This window comes from Vicia villosa, linkage group LG1 (genome assembly GCF_029867415.1).
Source record: "Vicia villosa cultivar HV-30 ecotype Madison, WI linkage group LG1, Vvil1.0, whole genome shotgun sequence".
Lineage (NCBI taxonomy): Eukaryota > Viridiplantae > Streptophyta > Magnoliopsida > Fabales > Fabaceae > Vicia > Vicia villosa.
Window position 1 is genome coordinate 1,501,055 of NC_081180.1, and position 16,413 is coordinate 1,517,467.

At 31.1% G+C, this 16,413-nt stretch overlaps 2 protein-coding genes across 2 annotated transcripts; both read right to left on the minus strand.

Annotated features, from left to right (window-relative positions):
- Window positions 1-1,678: 1,678 nt before the first annotated feature.
- On the minus strand, window positions 1,679-4,519 carry LOC131645233 (BTB/POZ domain-containing protein At5g47800-like). The gene is made up of 5 exons (XM_058915909.1): window positions 4,461-4,519; window positions 4,307-4,379; window positions 3,825-4,223; window positions 3,004-3,747; window positions 1,679-1,906 (listed from the first exon to the last, which is right to left on the minus strand). Exons 1-5 carry the CDS (start codon window positions 4,517-4,519, stop codon window positions 1,679-1,681), a joined length of 1,503 nt encoding a protein of 500 aa, XP_058771892.1.
- A 2,501-nt stretch (window positions 4,520-7,020) lies between these two features.
- LOC131626263 (BTB/POZ domain-containing protein At5g47800-like) lies at window positions 7,021-10,634 on the minus strand. The gene is made up of 7 exons (XM_058897096.1): window positions 10,386-10,634; window positions 9,463-9,597; window positions 9,259-9,368; window positions 9,103-9,172; window positions 8,611-9,009; window positions 7,779-8,522; window positions 7,021-7,671 (listed from the first exon to the last, which is right to left on the minus strand). Exons 3-7 carry the CDS (start codon window positions 9,315-9,317, stop codon window positions 7,183-7,185), a joined length of 1,761 nt encoding a protein of 586 aa, XP_058753079.1. The 5' UTR covers window positions 9,318-9,368; window positions 9,463-9,597; window positions 10,386-10,634; the 3' UTR covers window positions 7,021-7,182.
- Window positions 10,635-16,413: the final 5,779 nt, after the last annotated feature.

Genomic DNA, 16,413 nt, shown 5'->3' on the forward strand with positions numbered 1-16,413 from the left:
TGACAAAAAAGAAGAAGCTAGTTTAACAGTAAAGTTTAGTGTCATTAAATAAACAAATTAAAAGTGCAACATCTAACAAAGAAAAAAATGAAAATAAGAATTTATTAGTAGAAAAATTCAAAAATATAAAATATAAACAAAGTTAAAAATTTAAATAATTATGAAATTTTTAATAAGTAATTTATCAATTAAACACTAATAATTTATTAATTAAAAGTTTAAATAAAGAATATATTTTTATTCTTAATAACTTAAATTACTTTAGACTATGTACAATGGTTACATTATTCAACACCCTACTTTTTCACTTTTTATCTTCCACATCATCTTCTCTCTCTTCCACCTAATAATTCAACACCTATTCAATTTTTTTTCACTACAATGGTTTTGTTTAATAAAATTCAACACCCTACCCCACATCATATTCTTATTTTCTTTTAAAGTTTTGTTTTTATGATTATATATTAATATCTATTATCAATTAAAAGTGAATTTTTTTTTATGAGTCCAAATCAAATGAACCAAGTCTCTATTTATAGAGGAAAAAAAATAATGAATTTTGATAAAAATAAAAATAAATAAAAAATTTATTTACTATGAAATAATTAATTTTAAATGATTAAAAGAAAATAAAATCTAAATAATCACAACAACCAATAAAATTGTGTAAAGTGTTGCATGTGGCCCCACTTTTTTCTCATTCAACCTGTTGAATCTTTTCAACACCAATTAATCCACATTACATTAAACACCTCATTCAACAAACCATTGTAGACATTCAACTATTGAATAATTTTTTCAACACCCCATTGTAAATGGTCTTATAATAAAATTGGCCTTAGGCCTCCATATATGTTGGGCCGACCCTGATTGGGATGGGGGACCAAAACTGTTTAAAAAGAAAATGGGGGACTAAAACCGTGAAAATATCAAAACAGGGGACCAAAACTGTAATTTAGCCTATAGTATAAATAAATTTTGGAGGAAAAATTATGGAGAGAAATTATAGGATTATAAATAGATAGATAGATAGAATAGTATACACAGATAGATAGAATAGTATACACATATAGATAGATAGATTAATTAGTTATTAAAAGTATTGATAAGAAAATTTGAGGAAAATAAAATAATAAATTTTTCAATATATTTAATCACGTGATACTCTAGGTTACATCACATTTTTCAAGTGTCACATCCACCAAAATGAAAAAAGATTAAATAATATTTAACTAAAGGCTAAACCTTTAAAAAAAAAATAATCTTTGTATTTACGCATCTAATAAGTTTATAAAAAAAAAGTTGGGTAATTAAGGAATTTATTTCAGCACTGTAATTAAAAATTCAAGATAAAGACATTTTATTTTTATATGGGTACAGAGATGTAGTTTAGAAACCCTCACCTACTCTGAGTCATGTTTGATTTCTCAAATTTTAGAGTTCAATTTCTACAATGCCGTGATTCCTTATATTCCAAATACCCAAATTCAAATTTGTGATATTTTCCATTAGGGTTATGATAATCTAGCCACCCATATTCTTCAGAAATTACATTTATGATCACAAAATGTAAATAAATAGAAATAAGAATTGAAGCTACAAATTGCATATCTAGGAAAGTTTTTGAGTTTTGAATTCTTCAAAATCCTGTAGCTTGAACTGCTTTCATCTCTCATCCTCATATTCCCATCTTTTTTTCCAATTCCAATGCCAAATTTGCATCCATTCTTTGACTTGTGTTTGCCATTGATAATTTCTCTTGTTCAAAGTACAGAACCTGCACTACAGTTCTTAACGGCAGAAGCTCGTTCTTCACGGCTTGGTGGCACATTTCCGGGGTAAGCTTCTGGCAATCTAGGATCCCACACAGTTTCTTCTTGTCTGCCTTACTCATATCAGGATGTACCTGTTCATGCATTCAAATAATCAAAACTTGATTTAGGCTCTGTTTGGATAAACAACTTAATTATGCATCTGCATATCACCGTCATTGCAGCTATCAATTGAGTACCTGTATAATTTATTTCTTTAACAAAAGATAAAATAAAGTCATTGCAGTTATCAATTGAGTACCAGGAGTTCAAGGTTTTGCGCTTGCAACCCTGTGTTTTTATTCTACGTTTAGCGCTTGCTATTCCCTATGGTTTCCGACTGCAACATTGATCGTCGTAGAAACTGTTCCTAGTAAAGATAATGGTTCTCGGGTATCCAACCAATTAATTCCACAGACAGGGAAAGCTTAAGCGGAAATGAAAGAGTAGGGTGAGGGATAAGGGGGATGCCACTAAATGGAAGGCTTCGCTTACTCTGATGCTCGTTTAGTAGACAGCGAGTGGAGTGCATAAACTCCTTTAGAGATAGGGGCGAGTACTACACGAGCTCGTAAGTCAAATACAGAACGAGCGAAGGAGAGCGACCTCATCTTGCTTCTCGTAAAGCTTCTAGAAGCGCTAGCGAAGCCGTATAAACACAAACAGCTCATATAGCTAGCCATAGCGAGCTTACTTATCGCTTTTTTTTTATTTACTTTACCGTGCAATGAAAGTCAAGAAGTTCTATCAATCAGTTTCTCAAGTGTTCAAGTTAAGCATAAAGTATTGTATTCTGGTTTGATATGTTATTGCCACAAACTCTATATTATTAGAGTCTTAAAGCCCTCAGAACCTGTTGAGAATTACAAACAAATTGTTTTCAACAGGAACGGTGTTATCAATGGCGGTGCTACTGCGGATATACGTGACGGTTTTTGCACTAGCTGCAATGATAAATATTGGCCGATATTATGGGTTTTTACGCCATAATCTGCTATAACGGCACCACAAAGCGTCCGGTATGGTGGGATTTTGGGTTTCTGACAATACTGATGGGGAAACAAAATCAAAACAGAAGATAGTTTGATGATTTAAAATTAATACAGGAAATGAAAATAGAAAACGATTATTCAAAAGAAACGGACTCTAGACGATGGTAAAAGTAATAAAAGGTATAGTATTAATATTTCACCTTAAGGTAGATGTCAATTGCCTTGTATAGATAATCGTGGTCAACTCGAGCAATGCTCGGCACGGTTTCAGCAAGAGAAACAAACTTTGAGACTTGCATATTATCATCCATAGCAACCACTTGAAGATAGGAATCTATGAGTTTTCCGATATTTCTGATTGATTTGAATAAGTAGTTGTTATCCACAGCACTAGGGGACATTCTTTTCCATTGCTTTAGGAAAGTTTCCAACACGGCTTGAACTAAATCAATATCGTAATAATACCGGTCGGAAGAGGATTTTGAAGGATAAACAAGGTCGCTCAATGTTGCCTCTTCAAACTGTAAGCTAGCTCTCCTTATTAGTTCTGTCTTTACCATTAACGAGGCATTCAAATGGACTGAAATGCCGAGAAGTCTAAACAAGAAACCAACTAAAACCGACCCTTTATCCACCGGAATCATACTTACAATTGTTTCAAGAATTTTCCTATTTTTCACCTTAGATTCTTCTGTTTGAGATGCTGAACTGTCTGAACTTTTATTAACCTTTGTGATGTCCGGAAGCCACCGACACGCGTAGACATGTAAAGCTTCGCCGATAAGCTGAGGAGGATGCACGTAGGTTGATTGAATAATCATTATTAAGCACCGGAAAAGATCTATGTCGAGATCAGAAACATCCTCAGTCCACCAATCCTTTGGGACAGGATGGTACTGTTTTTTCGTGTAACCGGGTCTAGAGTAGGTGAAAGACCAATTAACCTGCACAGAATCATCATTTGTAAACAAACAAACACTCATGAAGATAAAATGTGAGGAAATTATAGTTTGTTTCTGACCTCGTACGAGGGTATGAGAATTTTCTCAATGATGGAATCAATGCACTTTTTGACAATACCGAGATTCTCAGACCACTCTGGTAATGTAACAGTACTCTGAAGGGTTGCAATGGGATCTCTCCAGCTTTCAAGAATGAACGAGTTGAAGAAAACCTCAAGTTTTCCTTCAAAGTTTCCCTTGGCAACGGATTCATTCATTATAAGGAACTTGGCAGCACAAAATGCAGGTACAAAGCTATGAGCACTAATTTCAATAGAAATTCCATAACAAAACTTGGCACAGAATTCAAAAGCTTCTTTCCCTCCAGGTATATCATGAAGCTCCATATTGACACTCTCTGAATCATTAGATTCGTCGCAAAGCCTTCGTAGGAGACCGCATTTTGGAAGAAGCGCATCCTGCAGGTAAAAACAACATAATTACATAGATGAACTAATCTTTATAACCATTAATTTATTTCTAAGTCATTAATATTGAATACCTTGTGCAGAAGATAAGTAACATCATTGATTTGTATTACAATGTCAGACGGTATATCCGATGTCAATGTCCTCCTGCGTTTATGAGAATACATGTTAATTTTCGAAAAGATTGTTTATAGACAGATTGTTGATGAAATGAATGAATGGTGATACCTGTTGGATTGTTCAGTGAAGAAAGTATCTGACTTTGTCCCAAGTTTCATGAACTTCATTTTGGTTTGCCTAAACTTTAGTGCCTAGAAATTCAGAAGATTGTATTGAGGAGAAACTAATGTTTTGAAATAGAGGTGTTTGGTGCATAGAATCTGGATTTATTTATTTTATACAATTAAGATTTATGGAAGTTTCCTTAGTCCTGTTTGACTCACATTATATTTATTTAAAAAATTACTCAATCAATATTTTTTATTTAATTTTTTTTTTTTTACTTTTGTATGTGGTTGTTTCACCAAAATCAAAATTATATTAAGTTATTAATTAATTGAGAGATATTTTCCAATATATGAAATATTGAATAACAGCTATTTTACTAATGACACATAATAAAATGAAGTAATAAAATTTAGCGATATTTGACTCACCACCAAATATGAGTGTTTTTTGGATCAATAGAGTGAGTGTTTTTTAAGAGTATTTGAGAAGTTTTTTTTTTTTGCTGATAAATTCAAAATAATTTATAGGGAAGTTTGAATTTGAATTATTCAAAGATTATTATTAATTATTTTTTTATCTGCCATTTTCATAATTTTGAAGGTTATATAGAAGGCTCCGTGTATTTATTGATACTTTTCCATATAAGCTATTTCTTTTCAATTAGGTTATGTCTTCAAATGTCTAAAAACTCACAATTTAAATTTCAACTATCCAATTTAACTTATTTTTAAATTTAATTTACCTTAAATACGAATGAATAAGTTCAGTGTAGCCAAGATCAAGTGCTGGATCGTAAGATCTTACGTGTTAAGAATGTCTGAGAGTGTTACAATTATAGAAAGACCGTTTTCGTCGCCAATGTGGTCAAAATCCAACTTTTTGAAGCAAGATCGTAAAAAAAACCGCTGGATTTTTTTAGGCTTGAATTAAAATTTCCAAGTTTTTGTGCATGCGCGTGTATAAATATATATATGAAATTACTATTTTTCTTTTTGGTAGGATCTTACGTGCCATGTTAACTATCCGAATTTTACGATCTTTCACAAGTTGACTGATCCTCCTTAAGATCTCGTGCTTGACTATATTGAATTGACTACATTCAATGAGTTTCTCAACTTAATTTAGAGTTTGTCAACTTAGGTTAATTTAAAAATAATTAGCCAAGTAATTAACCTTTATCACTTGCCAAAATTATTTATCTTCACCTCTTTCTTACTAGGTTAACATTCATAGCTAGCCACTTCATCAGATTGGATATTAAAATTGCCTATTAAAATATGAAGAAATTTATATGGATAAACCTAAATTCACTGTTCCCAATAATTCTAGATTTGTTTGTCTGCTTCATCATTCTCTTTATGGGATGAAAATATTCGCACGTATTTGGTTTGGTCGCTTCATCTCTAACCTATAATAGTTTTATATTATTAGATGTGAAGTGGATAATTCTATTTTCTTCCATTATTTTTCCATTAGTGGACGTATTTTTCTTATTGTCTATATTGATGATATTGTTATGACAACTCAAAGTCCATCTTTTCAAAACATTGAAGTGACTCGATTTTCATCGGGCATTACAATTAACCATAACAAGTATGCCCAGAGTATTCCAAGTGAAATTAATATGCTTAATTTTCGTATATCATATGGATCCCAATGTCAAGCTTTTGATTAGGGAAACCATTGAAAGACTCGGAAAGATATCAACGTCTTATGGATATACTCAATCATCTTATAGTCACCATACCTTGTGAGTCATATGATCATTCCTTCTGATATTCATTGAAATGCACTTATTCATATTCTCAGATATATAAATAATGCATCAGGAAGAGAATTATTATATGACGACAAGGTAGATGATAAATTCACTTATTATTTAAATGCCGATTGAGCTCGATCATTGTTTGATAGAAAATCCACTTCTGGATGTTGTGTATTTATTGGAGAAAATATGATTTCATGTTGAAGCAAGAAACAACACATTGTTGCATTATCTAATGCATACCACTTAATACCGTGCTAAGTAAGTAGTCTCAAAAGAGCACGCATTACTTAAAAATTGACTCTTCGAGTTAAAACCGTGAGATTTCTGGGCCACAAAACTCATTTGCGACAATGAAGTTGCACTTCATATTGCATCCAATCTGATTTTTCATGAACGAACGAAACACAGGAGATAGATTGTCATCATGTAAAGGACAAGGTACTTTTACGAGAAATTACCACATATTTTGTCAAATTTGAAGATCAATTGACTAAGATGTTTGCTAAATTTCTCGAGCGTTTAAGTAGATTATATTTGTAACAAGTTCGGCCAATATGACCTATATGATCTGACATGAGGGAAGGTGTTAATAATCCACTTTGATCAATTAGAATCATTTAGTATTGGTATTATATTTTTTTTTTATTCATTGCGATATTTTATTGAAACACAATTCACATGATTATAAATAAACATTCATCGCGGTCTCATTCGACATACAACATTTACACATAAACATAATATCTATATCTTCCTTTTTTCCCATCAAACATAAATAATGTGCAAAAATAATTCAAAATAAAAAATCCCTACATACAACTTGACAGGAAAGACAGTACAAAGATTATTTAGTTATCACATTTATGATAAGGTAAAAAAAATAAGAATTGAAGCTACAAATTGCATACATAGAAAGGTTTAAACTTTGAATTCTTCAAAAGATTATACTAGTACTTATTTTTCTCTATCTGCCCTTTTGATGCTATGTTCTGATTTACTTCTTGCCCTTCTTATCATATTTTTAGGATCAACTTCCAACTTGTAGCTTGAACTACTTTCATCTTTCTCTTCAATGTCTCTTCCTCTTATTACCATCTTTTTGTCCATCTCTACTGCCAAATTTCCATCCATTCTTTTAGTCCTGTGCTGATCTTTTTCTCGACTTTCAAGAATCTGCGTGGTTCCTAATGATTGCTTGCTTTGGCTATCCTTTGTAGTTGTTCTTTGTTTTGCTCCTAGAATCATCTCATGTTGTTTTAACAGTTTGTGACCGGTGTTTGCCATAGATTCTTTCTCTTGTTCGAAGTACAGAAGCTGCACTACAGTTCTTAATGGCAGAAGCTCGTTTTTGACTGCGTGGCCGCGCACTTCTGGCGTGAGTTTTTGGCAATCTAGAATTCCACATAGTCTCTTCTTGTCTGCTTTACTCAGGTCAGGATGTACCTATTCATGCATTCAAATTTAATCACTTTATTCGAATAATCAAAATTTGCCACTTAATTGCAAATACATTTATGCGCTGTATGAATAAACCGCTTAATGAGAATTACCTTAAGGTAGATGTCAATTGCCTTGTATAGATCATTGTGGTCAACTCGAGCAATGCTCGGCACGGTTTCAGCAAGAGAAACAAACTTTGAGACTTGCATATTATCATCTCTTGCAACTACTTGAAGATAGGAATCTATGAGTTTTCCGACATTTCTGATCGATCTCAAAAAGTAGCTGTTATCTACTGCACCAGGGGACATTCTTTTCCAAAGCTTTAGGAAAGTTTCCAACACTGCTAGAACTAATTCTATATCATAATAATTCTGATCAGAAGACGATTTCGAAGGATAAAGAAGGTCACTCACTGTTGCCTCCTCAAACTGTAAGCTAGCTCGTCTTATTAGTTCCGTCTTTATCACGGACGAGGCGTTCAAATGGATTGAAATGCTGAGAAGTCGAAACAAGAACCCGACTGAAACAGAACCTCTATCTGCAGGAATCATGCCTACGATTGTTTCAAGGATTTTTCGATTTTTCAGCTTAGATTCTTCGGTTTGAGACGCTGAACTGCCTGAACTTTTATTCAGCTTTGTGATTCCCGGTAGCCACCGACACGCATAGACATGTAAAGCTTCGCCGATAAGCTGTGGAGGAAGAACGTAGGTTGATCGAATAGCCATTATTATGCATCTGAAAAGATCTATGTCGAGATCAGAAACATCCTCAGTCCACCAATCCTTTGGAACAGAATGATGCTGTTTTTTCGTGTAACCGGGTCTGGTATAGGTGAAGGACCATTTCACCTGCAAAGAATAATTCATCATTTTTAAGCTACAAAAATAAAGAAAATCGATACGCGGAAACTTGAACAAGTTAATGTTTGTTTTTTACCTGTTGTGAGGGTGTGAGAATTTTCTCAATTATGGAATCGATGCACTTTCTGACAATACCGAGATTCTCAGACCACTCTGGTAACGTAGCAGTACTCTGAAGGGTCGCAATGGGATCCTTCCAGCTTTCAAGAATGCATGAATTGAAGAAAGACTCGAGTTTTCCTACGAAATTTCCCTTCTCAACGGATTCATTCATTCGAAGGAACTTGGCAGCACAAAATGCAGATACAAAGTTATGAGCACTAATGTTGATTGAAATTCCATAACAAAACTTAGCACAAAGCTCAAAAGCATCTTCCCCTCCAGGTATATCATGAAGCTCCACAGTGGCACTCTCCGAGTCACTAGACTCGTAGCAAAGCCTCTGTAGGAGTCCACATTTCGCAAGAAGCGCAAACTACAGGTAAAAAATAACATAATCATATAGACGAACTAAGACTAAATTTTTTTATGGTTCATCATAACCTCTTCAATTCTCAGTCATTATTACCCGGTGTAGAAGATAAGTAACATCGTTGATTTGTATCACAAGATCTGAGGGTATTTCTGATGTCAACGTCCTGCATTTACAAAAATACATGTTAATTTGCGAAAGGGTTGTTTGTTAACAGATTGTTAACGAAATAAATGATGCTGCTGTGAATACCTCGTAGCTTGTTCGGTGTAGAAAGTATCCGACTTTGTCCCTAGTTTCATGAACTTCATTTTGGTTTATCGTTCTCTATACCAAATCGACAAGAAAAAAAACTTCGGTGCCTGCAAATTCAGAAGATTGTTCCTTCAATCAGTCACAAAAGATGAAGGTGGAAGAAGTAGAAATTTTTGCTAAATGACATGCACTGCCGCACACCTGTCTCTACTCTCTAGTAGAAGCACTTTTAGAAGTTGCCTCTAACATTAAAGCTGAATTGAGTTGGTGAAGAAGTGAATACTCTCATTGACCAACATCAAGCTTCTGATTTTTTTCTGCCTCATGTGTCTGTTCCTGGTTACATATGTAAACACAAACTGAACCAACAAGAATGATAATTGAAATAACTGTTGGCAGACAAAGTTAAGCTCCTAATAAAACATATTCAATGCTGTGTCTCTCTTTTTTTCAAAAAGGAAAAAACAGGTAAAAAAACTTTTAGTACTGTGTTACTTAACACAAGGAAAATGTTATTGATAATGTTTTTGTGATGCTAATTTTTGTTAAGTCATTTTCATTCTTGTGTTTGTGTCTCTAAAGAATTTGATTCATAACACACAAGTGTATGCTTTCTTTTTCTTTTTTCAGTTGAAACTTGTATTAGCCTAAAGTGGTCCACTCCACTGCTATGGTTCTCTTCTCTCATAAAAGAATCAACAATTGGAAGCAAACTTTTAGTCTTTTTTATTCATAAAAAAATAGTGTAACATTACATCATTAATAGCTCATAAAACCATTCATGTCTTAGATTTTTTGAGATATGCTTCAAATTCAGCAAGTTTTTTTTTTTTTATCATTTTGTTTTTGGCACTTTACTTTTGGAATTTTTTAAGCAGAACATATACTTTTTCTTCAATTTTCTTATCTTCTGCCAAAAGTGCTATTCATCTTTATGACAAAAAAATAACTTTAAGCTTTTAAATTATTTGGTAAGTTGAGGAGTGGGAAGTCAAAAAAACAATGCTATGATTATATTACTAGTACTACACCATGCTTATTAGAAAAATTATAAAGCACTTCATCAAAATAGTACTAAAGTAAAAAAAAAAAAAATTTAAGAGTTTAACAAGAAGAGAACATACCTGTAATATATATGATTATATAATATTGGTGCTTTTGATTGAATCTTAGGAAGATGAGAAATCTTTAGAACTGAAAAAAGTGTATAGTTTTGAAGTATGTGTAGAAATTGAAGAAAGTAGATGAAACAGCATCAGTATTTGAATTGAAAGAGAGATAGGAGAATGAGAGAGAGGAACTAAAAGGAAGGGTGAGTATATGACAGTGTTTGGTGAATGATCAAGTCAAGTGTTAGGGAGAGAGAAATAGAGAGAGAGAGAGAGAGAGAGAGAGAGAGAGAGAGAGAGAGAGAGAGAGAGAGAGAGAGAGAGAGAGAGAGAGAGAGAGAGAGAGAGAAAGAGAGAGATTAGTTGGGATTAGTCAACATAGTAATGTATCAAAAGCATGCCATCATAATTAAACTCATTGATAAATATAGAGGTTGAAAATTGGTGGTGTATGATTGAATATGAAAAAGCATGGAGGTTGCATGGGACCAAGTGTGTGCTTATATAAAAGATCTTGTGTGCATCCTTCATCATGCTACTCCCCACTATACCTCACCCTTGATAAGGATATTCTTCTTTCTTCTAATAATCCAATGCTTTCTTTGGACTCTCTTATGTGCATGTCCCCCACGCGTCTTTCCCTCCGCCGTTCGATATATCACCTTGATGTAGGAGATCGTGATTTTAAATCGTAGATGCGGTCACGTTTTCTGTTGAGTATGACTCATAGTGTCAAGGGAGAAGGGAGGTGAAATAATCGACTAAACATATATGTCTTTGTGTTTCATCCAAGTGTTTGTTGAAGGGAGACGACTCTCGTCCTATAGGGTATCATTATGAATTATTGTTGTAATTTAGAGGTTACTATTATATATGTATTGATATAACAAAACTAGGAGTGGTAAAATGAGCTCAATAGACCAAACATGCTCGTTTTAATCACACTTTTTTTTCAAGACATATCAAAGTTTTACGATCACATTTTCTAATATGTCTCTCATGTTTCGCCTTGTTTTTTTGTCGATACAGACATGAACATATATTTTTATAATTTTTAAATCTTAGGGATGTAGTGCGTGCTAATCCTTTTTTTTATTTTACATTGAAACAATATTTTAGACCCACATCTTTAACTATATCCGTTTCATTTTTACAGATTAAAATAAAGCAGACATGGTCGTTTATCGGCCTTGAGATACAGTTATATTAAAAATATATATTTATGTTGCAACTATTATTTAAAACCATTGACAAAATTGTTCTAAGTTTGCGCGTGTGGGTTTGTTGTTTTCTGTTCACTCACACACACTCGTGTGTCAATCGTTTTGCTCACCTTGTTTTATTCTTGGGACCCATAGCTTATAGATATGATTCTGTGTAATGGACAAACAACCCTACCAATCTTTTTAATTGGCCTCAAACAAGATGTGCTAACTACTCCATCCATTAGGAGGCTTCTATTATAGAGTAAGCACCTAGCTACAACGACAAAAACCAATGCGTTTGGTTTCATTTGGTGTCAATCAATCTTAAACACCTACTATAAAACATACTATTTACTTAACATTCATTACAAAGGTTGAGCTAAAGAAAACTTAAATTCTTAAATGATATCACAGCATATTCAAGAGTTTTCGATCATATACAATAAGGTTATCTATCGAATTATTTAGGTCACGCTCCAGTGATCTAGTCCTAAACGTTAATATGTGTTAAAAAAATTTAAGATTAAATGAAATGCGGTCTAAATATGTATTTATAAATGGAGATAGTCCTTAGATTACAAATTATTTTTCATAAATACGAGTTAGATACATTATAAAGTCAACTTAACAATATTTGATTCGCCGATTCATCTATTACTAGGTCACTACTATCAAATTATTCAAGTTACATTCTTGACATTTTCACCTAAATTTAAAGATATATGAACATAATACCAAAATTAAGGGAGATAATATTAAAAGGGTGTCACCTAAGATGATTATCACCTCATAAGTCAATTTTATAAAGGTCGAGTTAAAAACAACTAAAATTCTTAATGATATCACAACATAGTAAATATTCGTCAATCATTTACTAGTAGATTGTCCTATCAAATCATTTAGATTACACTCTAGTGATTTAATCATAAATATCAATGTATATTAAAACTTAAAGTCTTATTACCGAATGATATGTGGTCTAAATATATATTTATATATTTATAATAATTTGAAATTATATATAATAATTTGAAATTATATGATTAGTTGATTCATCTATTGCAAGATCATCACAATCACAATATTCAAGTCACATTTTTCATATTCTCACCTAAATTTAAAGAGATGTGAACATATAATGTCTTTATAAAAAAAAGTGAAAAATCTTGACCATATAAACATTTTTAATGACATCAATTTCCTTAATGAGTACTACTACCTAGCTATGCCTATGAGCCGGAGGTGATGATGAGCATGATGAACATTTGAGTTTTTTAATTAGATTTTGTTACTATTTTGTAGTATCCAAACTAACATCTTTAAGGAAGAAAAAAGAAAGGCCAACTATGTGCCTTTATATGAAGAGTCAGTATCAATATGCACTTGTTTATTGTTTACGAAGTCATGCTATGCTATGGAAATGCATTGTTTAATACTTAAAGGAGATGAATGAAATAAACTGTCCATCTTTTGATGTAATACTTAATCGAATAGCTGCATCTAATCCTCAGCTTTATTCTTGGTTGGATTTCTTAATGTTTTCCCAACAACATCTTTTCCTACCCATTGGTTTTGAATCTGTTGATCAGAAAAGCTTTAAACTTTTTGTTATATAAGCATAAGCTAGTTAGAGATGAAAAATAGGTATTTTATGTTTGTGTATGAATTTTTTTTCGATAAAAAAAACTATTGATTTATATAATTTATTTATATAAATACATTAGAAAAAAAAAATAAAGAAATGCTCCTACTAATAATTGAATTCTGAATCAGTAGTACCTTTTTAACACTATTAACAAATATCCTTTGACATTTTCAAAAACTTGATTTTTGAAAATTTGTTTAAAAGTCTTTTTCATTTAAGAATATTTAAACTATAATTTTATTTATAATTAACTAAAAAATTAATGAAAATAAGTTTATGTTTGAATTAAGTTATTTGAGCTTATTTATTAGTAACATAGATGGATTAAATATGTTTTTAATACCTACAAATATAATACTATTCAACTTTAGTTCATATAAAACTTTCTTTCGAATAATGGTCCTCTAAATGTTTTTTGTCCATAAATTTGATCCCTTTTACTAACGAAGGCTGAAGTGACGGCATAGGTGACATAACGTTTGCAAAGTGGCCTTTGTTGATTTGGCCAACATGAATTAAAAATAATTTATTTAATAAAGTTAGTAAACCAAATGTTAATAACCCTATGAACTTCACCATTTGAGCCATTTGCGCCTTCAGTTCACCATTTTAAACACCATTGAAACCCTACGAAGTCAAATATGGTCTTCTAGTTCTGATGTGTTTTGCTTTATTTCTTCATTGTTTGAAGTTGCTTACGAAGAAAAGGGTAAAAACGTTGGTTTATTGTTGCGGTGGTCCTATTTTGAGAACGCGTCTTTTAGTCTTGTTGCAGTTCAATTCAGCTCAGGTTTATTCACTTTTTTTTACTAAATTTGTTATTTTTTTAGGAGTATTAGCTTAGGGTTTAGGGATCAATCACTTTGATGTAGTAAATGAGGTTTTTTTAGTGTATTTATACATGCATAATACTGAGTATACTTTGATTGTGTATGTGTATACCTATTTGACCCTAAATATAATGTACAAGACAATGGGTTATTTAAGATTGTGTTCTACACTAAGGGTTGTTTTGTAAATTACCCTAACTTAAGATATGATGGTGGGAGATGTTTATGCATATAATGGTTAAGATTCAGATTATTGGTCTTATTTTAAAGCATGTGACTTAATCAAGGGGATTTACGCAGAGTTTGATGTTGGGGCTGTGAAAATGTGGTGGAAACATGATGCTGACAGTTTTGAAGAAAACTTAAAATCCTTTAGATTGACGGAGATGCATCTGATTATTTGTGTTAGAATTTAGAAATAATTGTGAAGTAGAAACATATACTGAGCCAAAAACAGTTACAGGAGAAGCCACATTTGTGGATAAGGTTAGAGAGAAAATGAAGGGAAAGAAATGTGATGAAGAGGTTGTTAATTCTAGTCAATCAAGTGATGAAGCCACTTTGTTTGATTCCGACGCACCTATAACTATATTAGATGATTCAGATTCAGATATGGATTATGTTGAATCACTCCCCCCACCTTCTCCTCATACGCATTTCTGTATCTGACCTTAGTTCTTTCATGGCCTTACCTGACCATTTTTGAAATAGAGGGATTAAATTTATTTCAAAAATAAATAATAAAAATTTAAGTCAATATCATATTTCAATTTTGTTTATAATAACATTTTAAACATATAAAATTAATGTAGAATAATAAATTTACATTATTAAATTTTTTTTTATTATATAATTCAAAATATAAAATGTAATATAGTAAAAATAGTGATAAAACTTATTTAATGATTGAATTTTCCAATTAATTCAACTAAGTTGGTATTTGAAAGTAATATTTTAAAAACTGAATCGGAGGTCGAAACCGACAAAACTTTCAATTTAAAATTTACTTGGTGGGTTAAACCTACTATCAAAATTTTAATTAAGTAAATTAATAATATAGAGTTAATTTCATGAATAAATCATTTATAATAATATATTCACAATTCAATAAAATAAATATTTTAAAAATTCATTATAAATTTAATAGAACGAGATCAATAGTATACATATTAATAGAATATAATGACATATTTAAAGTTCATGCTAACAAGTGTCCCGTGGCACTGGTTAAGAATTGTAAATAAAGAAAATATTTTAGGTTCAATCTATTGAATATACACATTTTTTTTTAAATTAATTATTTTTGTTTTCAATACATTGAATATACATGTTTTTTTTTTAATCTATCTTTTTAATCTCTTAAAAAAATGCTAAACTTACCTTTTTAGTGTCATTGGAGTAGGAGTGTTTGCAGTTCAGTTTGGATCGATTTTGAGGTAAAAACTCATACAATCCAATGATAAATTTACTTGCGGTTTGGTTTGATTTTAGATGATTGATTAAAAAAATTTGATCTGATCCGATCTAATTTCATGCAATTTATTTTGGATCGGATATTGAATATCCAAATTACAAATTATATTTTATATTAATATTATAAAAATGCTAATAAATAATAAATTTGATATAACATACTACATATAGTATATTAAAAGTTAAAATTATAAAATGAGAATAATTGACTATGGTTGAAACAAATAAAATAATAAAAATAAATTATAAAATGGGAATAATCGACTATTGATACAAATAAAATAATAAAAATAAATAGATTTAACTAAAATAAAAATATTATTAAAAAAAGTAACATCGAATAATAATTTAACACAACATACCATATTTATAATAAATAATTAAGTATAAAATATATATTTCTGGTTTGGTTTGGTTTGGATCGGTTTTGAAAAATCAATTCGAAATCCGATCCGAACAGTGCGGTTTTTACAAAATGACATCCAAATACATCCAATAATATTTGATTTTTACGATTTTCAGATTTTTTGGGATCAATTTGCAGTTTTTATTTAGGTCGGTTTAAATTTGAACATCCCTGCATTGAAGCACTCTTTATCATTTCCCTACATTTGATTTTAACTTTAATTCAAAAATAATAATTTGAATAAATTAAAAACTTACAATAAAATAAAAAAAATTAAAACTAAAGACAAAATAATATAACATAATATTTAAAATAAAATTCAAATAATTTAAAATGCCTAAATTAAATAGGATATAATATCAAAAATGAACAAAACAATATATTTAATTTAAGAATAAATCAACTAAAATTAAAGAAAAGAGAGTACCTAAAATAAAATAAGAATATAAACCTTGAAAAACAAAGAAACATGAAACTTTGACGA